The sequence below is a fragment of the Perissodus microlepis genome, chromosome 17 (assembly GCF_051167445.1).
Source record: "Perissodus microlepis isolate ML-2025 ecotype Zambia chromosome 17, ASM5116744v1, whole genome shotgun sequence".
NCBI classification, from domain to species: Eukaryota; Metazoa; Chordata; class Actinopteri; order Cichliformes; family Cichlidae; genus Perissodus; species Perissodus microlepis.
In genome coordinates this window covers 1,604,910-1,617,466 of record NC_140477.1, presented here as the reverse complement: position 1 = coordinate 1,617,466, position 12,557 = coordinate 1,604,910, and the positions used below count along the sequence as shown (strand labels likewise).

Here is a 12,557-nt window from a genome sequence, read left to right as displayed (position 1 = left end):
GGCTCAAAAGCCCTGCTCATGACTACAAAAATGTTATAAGACTGGAAAAGAAAATCTGTCCAGATAAGCAAGTCTGTTCTTCTTGTGCTTTTGTAATAAATAAATAAACAAATAGGAAAATGAGTATATTGTTAACCCAAATTTTAGCCCACACAAAGAAGCCTAACGTTCACTAAAACAAATTTTTCATCTTAGCAATGCAAGTAAAGACCTGTAATTTGGCATCTTAGTAAAAAAAACAGGTACTTAACTTTTTTTTTTTTTTTTTTTACTTTTTTTGTATAATGGTAAATTTGAAAATTCACAAATAAGAACAATAATTATATTTAGGATTAAAAATATAATTTTGGTGAAAGAGCTTGTGCATGATGGTGGATTAACCATTATAAAGAAATGATAAATCTGGATCCTCCCTGGTCTCAGTTGTTGTCGTCGTCGTCGTCAGAATAAAGCGTGTGGAAACCGCAGCCTCAGGCCAAAATACTTTACTGTGTAACATTTACACAAACTGCAGTTGATTTTAAGAGATTTGAATCTTTCCTGGTGATTTTCAGATGCACTTGTATTTTTGAAAAATGAAGCAAGACTTTAGTGTTCCTGATTATTCCAGGGGAGGGGGTGTTTTCGTAACAGTTTTGCCACGCCCCCAGAAGTTCCACTGTCAAAACGCTGATATATTTAAAGAAGGTAAATACTGCCGGGTTGATCCTTCCACATTCTTTAGAAGTCGTCCTATACACAGACTATGATGGGTGTGGCAGTTTCTGGTAACAAAGGCTTTGTACAGTTGTTGGTTGGGCGCTGCTCACATTCACTGACACCTAAGCCACTCCTGTTTCTGAAAAACCTGTTGAGGAAATAAAAGTTTGCCCCACTCTTTCTTATCAACAAACCAGCACCATAATTCAGCACACAAAGCACTTTGTTAATTAACAATTAAGCACTTAATTTATGTTAACACTTAAAACATCATGTTTCCACTGCTGTTGTTTACAGTTGTTGTGACTGACTACAACACTGACAGCATGTGCTGGCCTACCAGGAACCAATGGTGTAACAAACTCTGGCTTAGTAACACAGTGAAAATAAAAGTCAGTCTCAAAAGTGATTATGCAAAGCCGATTATCAATAACTGTGTTGCAGTCAATTAATTTATAAGGCAAAATCTAAAAAGTCTCACTAACTTTGTTATTGTGTCTCCACAGAGGGAATCCCTCAGGTGTACTACTTTGGTCCTTGTGGGAAATACAATGCCATGGTGCTGGAGCTGCTTGGGCCCAGTCTAGAGGACCTGTTTGACCTCTGTGACCGCACCTTCTCCCTCAAGACCGTCCTCATGATAGCCATACAGCTGGTAAGGCCTAAAGTGGGAGAGGAGTGAGCATATGTTCAGAGGAGCTTGCTTTGGTGACATCAGGCTTCCCAGAAAGTTATTCATAGTGCAACTGTGAATACAAATGTTGTCATTAGCGGCTTGTTCCAGAGGGCAGGTTTACTGACCCCTCAACCTGACTCTGAACTTAGTGGGTAAATACCAGAAAGTCTGAATTTTAGTTTATTAAAGTGTTTGCCTGGAAGATAAGAAGCTCCATTATCACTGGAGCTAGAAACAGAGTAGAGAAGAGTACAAAGTTCTGTAGTATCTAGTTCCAAATTTACTTTGTGTCTGAATTCGGTGTTAAAATCTTAGTCGATATAAGATGACAGTGGTAAGATATTACATCAGCATCATCAGCCACAACATGAGAGTATGAGAGAAGCCTGTGCATGTAGCATTTACTCTTTTTTTATTCAAATTAAAAAAATAAAAATAAAAAATTGAGTAAACATACATGTGCTTGGGTTTGGGATGTTTTCATGTTCTAAGCCTCTGCTGAGGTGGACATGCTTGCTGTGCTGTTGCAGTTGTGTCTTTGGTTTGGCTGCCGTTAACATTTTTAATGGGCAGGCTTTCTTTTTATCGCGTTTTGCATAAACTGCTTTGAGTTTTCATGTTTGGAAACTGTTCAGCTTGCAGAGCGATTAAAACTTCAAATGCTAACACCGATCGTTCACCTAGATAACACGGATGGAGTATGTCCACACCAAGAGTCTGATCTACAGAGATGTGAAGCCTGAAAACTTTCTTGTTGGGCGGCCAGGAAGCAAGAGGCAGCACACCATCCACATCATTGACTTTGGTCTGGCCAAAGAATACATAGACCCCGAGACCAAAAAACACATCCCCTATCGGGAGCACAAGAGTCTGACTGGGACGGCACGCTACATGAGCATTAACACACACCTGGGAAAGGGTAAGAAAGTCTCAGGAATACGCCTGTGGGTTGATTGGCTGTCTACATTTGCATATGCAAACTTTATTTGCATGAATATTTAGTATAATGTGAATGTCCTAACTGGCTTGCTCACAAATGCAGCATTGCAAACAAATGGCATTAACCTGATTTTTACATACTGTTATCTGTTTAGTCACTGGGTGTTACCTGAATGTTGGTGATGTACGAGATAACCAGGGGTGCGTTTTAAGATTGTTAAATGAATCATATTTTTCTGATGTCTTGTTTCGTTTCTGGGTTATTTTGAAGCATTTTAACCAGTAACCTCATAGGCCTGTAGCACAAAGCAGCATTACGGGCCTAGCATGGTAACTGTAGGTTTAAACCAGAGTTTTCCGTGTTACAAACGTGGTCATTTCTACAGAAGAGTTGAAAACAAAAATAGCCATGACGTCGATAAAAAAAAAAAATGACGATATGTTTGTGCTTTTAGAAAGCTATTAACCTCTGTAAAATCTGCTGCTAGTACTCTTGTCCTTTTTTGGGCACATGCTGCCAGCAATGCCTGTTTTATATAAATATGTGAATAGATTGTTAAACCCTGGCCTGGCTGGTGGTTATCGCATTGATAACAACCTTCCTGTGACCGCCTAGCGTGATTGCCATTGTTGGTGTACATGAAGCCTGATAAGGATAGATCTCAGTGTTTTGAACTTGAACATTGATCGGTTTGTTGCCTTAATCAATAGTTGCCGTGAAAAGCTGAGTCTGCTGCTTCTTCGTGACGCACGATTGGCCATCTTCATGTTGAGGCTCGATAAGATGTTTTTAAGACGGGAACAGTGGACTCGTGCTTTGTTTCTTTGAAGCCACTGTTAGTCTTGCCAGCTGGTTATAAAATGAATTTGTTTATCACAGCTAACCTCATTTTCATCCTGGTCTTGTACTTCCAGAACAAAGCAGAAGGGACGATTTGGAGGCCTTGGGTCACATGTTCATGTACTTCCTTCGAGGCAGCCTTCCCTGGCAAGGCCTAAAGGTACTGCAGCAATTTGTCTCATGCTGATATAACGCTTGTCTTGTAATCCACTCGATGCGTGGCGTAGCGGTTTCTTTTTTTGATACTTGACGCCCACTCAACTTTAGCATCCTCTCAGACTGGTGACATTTTAAGGTCTCGCTTTTTAGAAACTGAAACACTGAGAAACAGTTAAATAGGCACAGTTGGATACTTAAAAAATGTCTCTTTATTTTTCTGTTGAATTTACACACCTTTTTCTGCACAAACAATCAGATGCGACAGGAAACCACCTTCTGCACCTTGTTTTGCATCTTAAGAGCTGTGAGAAAAAGCTTACATGACTAAGGAGCACGGCCACAGTCGCAGGTGTCTCAAGGGCCGGTTTCAGCAGGCTGCAGAGCTGCTGTGGTTGCTTTTTGAAGGCATCGGTATAAAAGGTGTACACAGAACAGACTAGAAGACAAGACAACTCATCTGAACATTTGCTATGTGGGTGGAAGCTCTTGGTAGATGAATGTGAGGGATGTATAAATGTGGGGGATGTTGGATAGCTCTGGCCAACACAAACACACAACAGGAGAGTGAGCTTGAAAATCCGCTGAAGCTTATCGATCAATATATTGGCAGCTAAGGAACTCGCACAGAGTTGTGCTGACCCCCTGTATGGAGTGTAAAACTATACCACCCTGAAGGGTTGGAGGGGATCTGGTTGGTTTAGAGCAGAAGAACATCCCATCATGTGTGATAGAAAATTAAATAACAGCTGAGAAGCCTTTCACTTTCCTGTGCCAGTGAGGAGGTCAGTGACAGGTCGCCCTAGATTTGTGGGATTTCTTTCCCCACACCAACAGATATCTACAGCTCAGACGATGTTGCAAAGTGCTGATATCGACATGACATGTGGCAAAAGTGATCGAACTTCTGTGAGTCCAAAGAGCCGCGGCACAAATGCAGGCGCTGCACATGTGATATCACCACTTGAGAATCTGTCTGTTTTGAATATTGGACATGTTCATGGACGCCTCAAGCAGCAGCACATGTGCTCATATTTAGATTAGAGTAGAATTTATAGTACAGTAAACATTTAAACTTGTTTCCCCTGCAGGCCGACACCTTGAAGGAGAGGTATCAGAAAATTGGAGACACCAAGCGAGCAACGCCGATTGAAGTCCTTTGTGAAAGTTTCCCTGGTCAGTAGAGCGCTATTTTCCTCCTTTCGGGTTTATTTATTTTAAATGAAAGTGGTGTGGATTTCACAGTATATATCTTTTGGTACAGAAGAGATGGCCACCTACCTGCGCTACGTGAGGAGGCTGGATTTCTTTGAGAAGCCGGATTACGATTACTTGAGGAAGCTCTTCACCGATCTGTTTGATAGGAACGGCTACGTCTTCGACTACGAATACGACTGGGTCGGCAAATCGCTCGTGAGTGCCTTTCACTGAACCCACCTGACCCCTGCTAGCATCATCAACCAGTTTATATTGTTGCTCTAACTGTAATTATTTCTTAATAACGCAAAGCTAATTATTTTTGCAAACCCGATTACCAAATTGCCAAAAGCGTCTCTCATCACGTGGGCATTAACATTATTTATTTTTGTTTGTTGTTTTTAAAATTTTCTCACTAAGGTTGTTTTGTTTGTGCTTTTGTTCGTTTGCCTTGCAGCCCACACCGATAGGCCCCATCCCCAGTGACACGCCCGTGCAGCCCAACAGCAGAGACAAAGCACAACAGCAGACCAAAAACCCGGTGAGGTTATCAGCAACAACATTAAAACACAACAATCACCACTCCCGCCTACCAGTATAGTTGCTTGGGTGACCACCCAAACCAGGCAGGTTTATCCTCGAGGTCACTCTCGTTGTTTCCAAATGTAAGCAACTTCCTGTTCACGTCTACAGTCTGACTGGTCGGCAGTGACGCCCGTCTCCCCACAAAGTCCGTAAAGTAAAAACAAAACGAATGCCTTTGTAGCAAATTAAGGGGCACGCGCCGTTACGAGGGAGACTCTCCAGCTGTGAAACAAAGCATCGTTTTTGACTTGGATTAATTCTTCACACCTTGCCACGCTAAGCTCAGTCATTGCATGCATGAGATGAAAATGCAAATTGCATTGTTCACACCAGTAATGACAAAGTACAGACGAGTGACAAATAAATGGAAAAAAAAAATCCAAACTTTAGGAAGGTGACGAGCTGCCAGGACACCACCTGGATTTTTTACACCTCTTGAACTCTCCGGAGGGTTTGAGCACAGCGCCGGTGGAGAGCGCCGTCTTACAGCCAAGCTCAAAATGTGCCGTTGGTGTTCACCTGGGCTATCTCCTGACTTTTGGAGCCATAGCATATGATTCACACTATTTTCATAATCACCAAACCAATCGGTGACTATCCTGGAAGAGATCACTCCTGTCAGAACAGAAATGTGTAACCATTGGCTAAATGCAACCACTCAGCACAGCATTGTATCGATGAGCAGTCAAACATCCCTTTAGGCTCCTTCTCTCACCCGAGCTTCCCCCCCCCCCTCCCCGAGCCTGGTTCTGCTGGAGGTTTCTTCCTGTTAAAAGGGAGTTTTTCCTTCCCACTGTCGCCAGTGCTTGCTCAAAGGAGGTCATATGATTGTTGGGTTTTTCTCTGTATCTATTATTGCAGGATCTACCTTACAATATAAAGCACCTTAAGCTGTATAAATAAAATTGAATAGAATTGAAAAGTGGGCCCATACCAGGTGGGAGATGCCAGAGTCACCAGATCACCTCACTGTGGCGATCAGGGGTTCATGTTTTTCCTTTAATTTGTCATCCGTCTTTATTTGCTTAGTCTGTGACAAAGTGTAGACTTTTTGTTGTTAATAGCATGCTATCCGAGCCTTGTTTCTTTTGTTTTGATATAATGTTAATGATAGGATAATGATTGATTGGTTTTATTATGCCAAAAAAAATCTGTAAAATATAACCAGTGATAACAAATAATTTTCCTGATGAAGTTGTACTAGGTGAGTCTGACTCATCGGTTCCAGTAAAGCTGTACAAGGAATCCATTTGACTTTATGATTGACTTGTTACTGTGGACTCTAGCCTCTTTTTATTACTCTGTATTTAATGCGATTGGCGCGGCGATAACGTTCCACCTTTTAAGCTCGCAGCGCACGGCCTTCTGCACCATGTACGGTAATGACGGTAAAGCTTTAACATCCTGCTTAAAACAGCGTATCAATAGAAAGTACTGGCTGTGAGCATCTGTAGCCAAATGTCATATTTGTACATATATTTTTTAGGTCAGTGAAAGCAGAGTGTAAAAACTGCTGTACTGTAAACCCGAGTCCACAGCTAAGTTCAGAGAGTCCGATGACGTGGAGGGTTGTTGCTCAGCGGTGCCAGCTGAGCCGATCAAGGCTGTTTTCTTTTACTCCTGCATGATTTTACTAGAGTGTCGATCTGTGCTTCACATAAATTTTTGCTTCCCTCTACTCCTCTATTAACATAGTTCGTCTTAACAAGCCTGCTTCTGCTTGGGAGATGTCTTCTATAATTTTTGTTTTTCTTTTCTTTTCTTTTTTTTAATCCACCCCCCCCTCCCCAACTCCTCTCATTGTCCTTCCACATTTCTGCCCTCACCCCCTTCAACCACATTGCCTTTCCCTCACTCTTCATTCCCTCACCCCCTGACCCATAACCCCCACAAACTTCTTCACCCCCCTCTCCCTTCTCACCACCTCACACCCACCTGCCTCAACCCTTTTTGCTCTTTGCGTCAAGTCGCCTGAGCCCAAAGGAAGTGAGTCTCAGCCCACTCCCGTGACCAATAAGGAGACTCTGGGGTCGCACCTCACAGCTGAGCGGCTGGGGGGCTCTGTTCAGGTACTGCTGCTGCTACAGCTGCTGCTTTGATGGCTCATGCATGAGGCCATATAGGTTTGTCTGTGTGTCTGACCCACCCCTCCCCTCCCCTCTCTCTCACTGACTTCACACTGCCTGCCCGTTAGATGCTCTGTCTCGACTCTGTGCTCGAATCAGACTGTGTGAATCCTGTGTGTCACTGCTGTCGGTCTGCTTCTAGGCTGCTTGCATTCAAGGCCATCCAAAGATGACATCCAGCAGTATCTTATAAAAAATAAATACAGATTACTGTACAAATAAATAATAATAATAATATAATAGAAACACTAAAAGGTCTATTTTTGTACATTTATTCTGTAATATTTCTTTGTGTTTTTGCTGTTTTCAGTGTGTACACTCTGTCACCGGAAATAAGTCTCTGCAGAAAATGTGGTGCACAAGCGCCACCCAGTGTCGGCTAATAGAATTGCAGTATTTAAAGGATTGGTTCACGTTCTTGTCTTGCAGTCTTATTCACACATCAAGTTTTCCCTGCAGTTTTCCTTTCTCTTGTTCAGCTGTCCATCAGCTTTTTTTTTTTTTTTTTTTTTCCAGTGTGTTTCAAACTGACTTTAGCAACAAGAAGAGATTTTGGAGTAAAAACAAAGGAAAGGATTTCTTACCAGCCTCAAAAAGCAGGAGAAATGATCACAGCGAGGAAAATCTTTTTCAATACTTGTTCGGTGCCTTATTTGTGTTTTAAGACAGAAATGAACAGTGCGAACCTGTCCTTTAAACTTTGTTGGCTTTAGCTGGCTCATCCTGGGTTACTTGCTTAACTGTTTTCTTACCTGAGAGGGCGGATAACTTCTGATAGTCAAGGTGCATTTATTTGATCCTGTGAATGTTCATCAACTGGATTCAGTCTGGTGTCCTTCTCTAATGGTGCAGGTGATGAGCTCAACAAATGGCGAGCTGAACACTGATGATCCCACAGCCGGACACTCCAACGCTCCCATCACCGCTCCCACCGAGGTTGACGTACCTGATGAAACCAAGTATGGGGGGATCCTCACATTCACACACAGAAAACACATGCTTTTCTTTTTCAGTGCTGTCCAATAAGTCCAAATCCAAAATTGGTGCTGAAAAGCATCTAAATTGTTTTGTGTTCCTTGTTGTTAGCTCCTCCATGTAGAAGCCTTTTGAGTACAGGCAGTGACTTAGTCACAGTAACAAGCTGCACTTTGTGCTACTTTAAATATTGTTTCCACGCATCCTACTTCAGTTAAGTTAGGTTTGTTTACATAGGAACACAGCAGTGCATTTATATACACCGTTTTAACCTATTACAAAAATATAAAGAAGAAATCAGATTTTCTCTCTGACAATCTAATATTGGAGCTATTACCTGCTGTAAATATGCCAGCGTCTGTTCTAAGCCTGACTAAAACATCGAGTATGAGTGTGTCACTGTCATATCTCTGTTTGTAGCGTCCTGTGTATGTTGGCCAGTAGCAGCTGAGGCACAGTAGGAATGTTATCAATGGGACTTAAAGTTCACCAGCAGGGAGGGGAACATTTTAACTGTTACACATAAAGAATATAACTGTAAGTGTAGTGAAGCAGGTTAGACCTACTTTATTGTTAAAACTCCTTTATTTACTGTGACTCGGCTGTGTGTCTGCTCAGTAATTCATGAGACTACACTCAAGAAACAAAAGCAGTGACTAGGCTGTTATTTACATATTAGTTAAAAAAAACACAACAGCCTCTTTTAATGCTCAGAAATATGTTTAAATGAATATGGCTTGTTTAATTTAGAAGCAGTTACATCATCTTATCTTTCTGAAACATTCTTCGTGTTCATGTTGTCTTTTTTCTACGTGATTCACAGCCCACAACTTTGCTAGCTCCAGTTAAGCTTAAATAGGCGACCAGCTAGATTACCATCGTCATAGTTGAGCTATGCGAGTCTTTTCCATTAGCACCTACTCAGCTTGACTCGACTTTTTCTTACTGGGGTTTGGTCGTTTTCCGCTACAGTTGTGTACCACCCCAGTGGGGGTGGGGTTGCTGCAGCAAGGCGGCTCGACGGTCCTGTGACGTCATTCGCACGAGAGACAAACACAACGCAACAATGGAGGACGGTATAAACGTCTGCACCCTGTCAGACCACGGTGTCGTCTGTGTGTTGCTGTGCTTCAAAAATAGCGGATTTGATTCTTTTGAAGGAGTCGCTGTCATTCACTCACATCACTCCCCGGATAAAGAGGGGAATGAAGTCTGTTGATGTCACATTTTTTGGCTCAACTCGGCTCATGTGGATGATGCTAAAAAAGCACCTGGTACCTGACACTGCCGCCTAGTGGAAAACCCTAAAGACCGAGCAGAGTCGAGTGGATTAGGTGCCGTGGATGATCCCCCAAAACAAATATTTGTAGTTTCAAACATGAACAACTGAGCTATTAAAAGTCCACGACTTCCTTAATTCATTTATAACTATTATGAAGACAAATGATGAGATTACAGTAAGTTGAAATGGTTAAAAGAAAGGAAGCCAGATTAGAACTGGCTGCTGAACCCCAACCCTCACAATTCGTGATATGTACCAGTATCTACATGTGTGTAAATACCTGCTTTTCTAAAGGAAGCCATGCCTCTGTGTTTGTGCAGGTGCTGTTGCTTCTTCAAAAGGAGAAAGAGGAAAGCGCTCCAGAGGCACAAGTGAAAGAAGAGAACAGAGAGAACTTGAAACATTGTGGTCACTGTCAAGTTTTAAATGGAAGCAACTACACAGACCCCCCCCCCCACCGCCCATTATCTCTTTCCAGCTACCCCCCCTCCCCTCACCTCCTTACTCCTTTTACCTCATTCCCCGCTGTCACATGTACCTCCCCGCTTGAGTTCTCTCTCTCTCTCTCTCTCTCTCTCTCTCTCTCTCTCTCTCTCTCTCTCTCTCTCTCTCTCTCTCTCTCTCTCTCTCTCGATCCCAGCGCTCCCCAGCGAGTGACAGGAATGTTGCAGTCACAGCGACTCCACAGACTTTTAATTCCTTTACAGATGAAAAATAAACAAACCTGCATCACCACGTGAGGGCAGTGTGAGGGGGAGGGGCTCGAGAAAAACGTTTAAAGAAAACAAACAAAAAAAAGCTGTAACAATGAAACTCGAATACCGTGGCGTGAATATGAAAAAAGATGCTGTTTGAAACAGTTGTTGTATTCTAGATTCCATAAAGAACGTGTGTTGTTCGAACAGTCAGCTGTTGATCAGGGGAAACCATTCAAGTGGTTCGAGTGCAAGAAATCTGCTCCTTTATTAGGAAATTGTTAATTTTATTTTCTTTGGTGTGTCTTTTTTGGGATCAAGGTGAAAGAGGAAAAGGTGAACTATGCTGATGTTAAATCTGAGCGACACAGGAAGCGTTTCATCTATAAATCAGAGTCTGGAGGATTTTTATGCATTTTTTCTTCCTTTTTTTTTTTTTTTTTTTTTTTTGTAAGTGAATCCTCAGTTTTCAAAGTCAAATCCCTGCATTGAAAACGTATTTTTATGTTGTAGTGTTCTGGAGTTGAATTCTTTCCTCACTCTGGCTTTCTTCTATTTTGTTTCGTCTGTCGACGCGGACTTTGTAGCACAGTCACTGGCCTCAGGTACTGTGGAAGAATGAGAGGAACCGATATTAAGCTCTCTTATTATTATTGCACTTTTTGGAGGAAAAAAACAATTACAGTGGAAAACTTTAGGTTTGAAATTAACAATTAAGGAAACAACTTAATAAAGACTGATCTAGGAAGAGTCCTTCATGATGCTTATATTTGAGTTATGGCTGAAAAATGTTGTCGATTCTCATGAAAGAAAAGGAGATGTCTTTTTTTTGATTTTTATTTCTTACATCAAAAATAATTTACCAGGAAATCATAGTTTGTGCCTTTCTAAGTAAAATGTTTAAAGCTCAAGTGAGTGTCCCGCAATGACATTTTATCTAATCTGACCCTAATGCTCACTGGATTACTCTGTGTGTGCGCGCATGTGTGTTTGTATTTTTTCCCCAAATCTGGAGGTTTTGCAAGCAGATGACTGTGTGCACATCCCTGTCAGTCACGTATAGGTCAGTATACATCCTTCTCTCTCCTGCTGTAACGCCACATCTGTACAGTGGTGGCAGTTTGGCGTGTGTGCTGTGCCACCTCAGCGAGACGCAACGGGCAACAACCCACATCTGTCTGACCCGCTGTTCACTTTCATCTGGAGGTCACAGATGGGCAGTGAGGTTAACTCGTTTAAAGGGTACACGAGGTCTGGGCTGCTGTTTTCGATCAAACTGTACTTGACAGAAAAAAAATTACATTTTTTTTTTGTGTGTTTTATCATGTTTCCCATCAGCCCCTGTTTCATGTAGCCCTTTAATACCTTTTTGTTCGTCTGACGGCCTGCTGCCTCAGTGTACATCGGTGCCAAACATTTCTCCAACAGCTTTGAAGATTATCAGAAAGATTTTCCTTTTAATTTTTATGTTGCATTTCCTGTAAAAGTGAGAGAGGAGGAGGGAAAAAGTTGAAATTCCTCAAGATTTGTGAAAACCCCACAATGCATCTGTTCAGCAGCTTTCATTTTCTTCACAGCTCCAGCCCCTGCTGTAATCAGTGTAACCTGTTTTTGGTTTTGATGAGCCGTCTTGCTGTCACGAATTGGTGGCCTGCTCCTTTACGGACACGATCGAGCCTTCCTACCGGTATGATTGTTGTCGCACAGGGCTGATCATGTGATTGATGACGAAGTGAAAGGCACGACACGTCACAGTTTCGGTTTACAAATGGTGATCTCGCTCATTAATGTGGGTGGTGTCAAAGAAGTTTACGGGATGCTAAAGATTTTATGTTTTCATTGAAACCAAACAACCTCGGGATGTATTTAAAGTCACGCGACACATTTGGATCGACCCCACAAGTCGAGCTTCTAATGAATTAATGTTTTACCTTCTCAGTTTAGTGATTTATTTTGAAAGGGGAGATAAACGTGTGTCTGAGCAGGTTTCGGAGACAAATGTGCTTAAATAACCCGCCAGGTGACGTCAGAGGAGCCAGCTGTCTTTAGTGTCGTCGTAAACGTGGCTTCATTAGACAGCGCGCGCGACAGCAACCCAAACACAGAACAAAGGTGTGACGGGGTGATCAGGTGCGCTGATCCAAGACTCCCCCCTTTAGGCCCTGAAGTCACTCTTTGAAAAGTTGGGTGGGGACCTGGCTTTGCAAAATCACTGCGTTTATTAATTTTATAATTCAGGTTTTTTGTTTTGTTTTTCTGGAGAGGGCGGGGTCGACCGATGTAAATTCTGCTCTCCGTCTCTTAGTGTACCTACTTGCATTATGTATTTGTAAATATGACAACGACAGATCTCTAATTGTGAATAAAGCAAAGTTTTATCACAGGA

General features: G+C 42.1%; 1 protein-coding gene across 6 annotated transcripts in view; it reads left to right on the top strand.

Moving 5' to 3' along the window:
• csnk1g2b (casein kinase 1, gamma 2b) overlaps positions 1-12,557 on the top strand; it is a 36,184-nt gene extending 23,627 nt beyond the window's left edge. For 3 of the 6 annotated variants that reach the window (XM_084910893.1, XM_084910894.1, XM_084910895.1), the window contains exons 4-12: positions 1,206-1,354; positions 2,060-2,294; positions 3,230-3,315; positions 4,403-4,487; positions 4,576-4,724; positions 4,966-5,049; positions 7,061-7,162; positions 8,072-8,178; positions 9,797-12,557. In XM_084910893.1, the coding sequence (XP_084767019.1) occupies positions 1,206-1,354; positions 2,060-2,294; positions 3,230-3,315; positions 4,403-4,487; positions 4,576-4,724; positions 4,966-5,049; positions 7,061-7,162; positions 8,072-8,178; positions 9,797-9,851 (1,052 nt within the window). In that variant the 3' untranslated portion in view covers positions 9,852-12,557. The remainder of the gene's footprint in view (positions 1-1,205; positions 1,355-2,059; positions 2,295-3,229; positions 3,316-4,402; positions 4,488-4,575; positions 4,725-4,965; positions 5,050-7,060; positions 7,163-8,071; positions 8,179-9,796) is intronic. The other 3 variants (XM_084910896.1, XM_084910898.1, XM_084910897.1) reach the window with 3 other exon arrangements.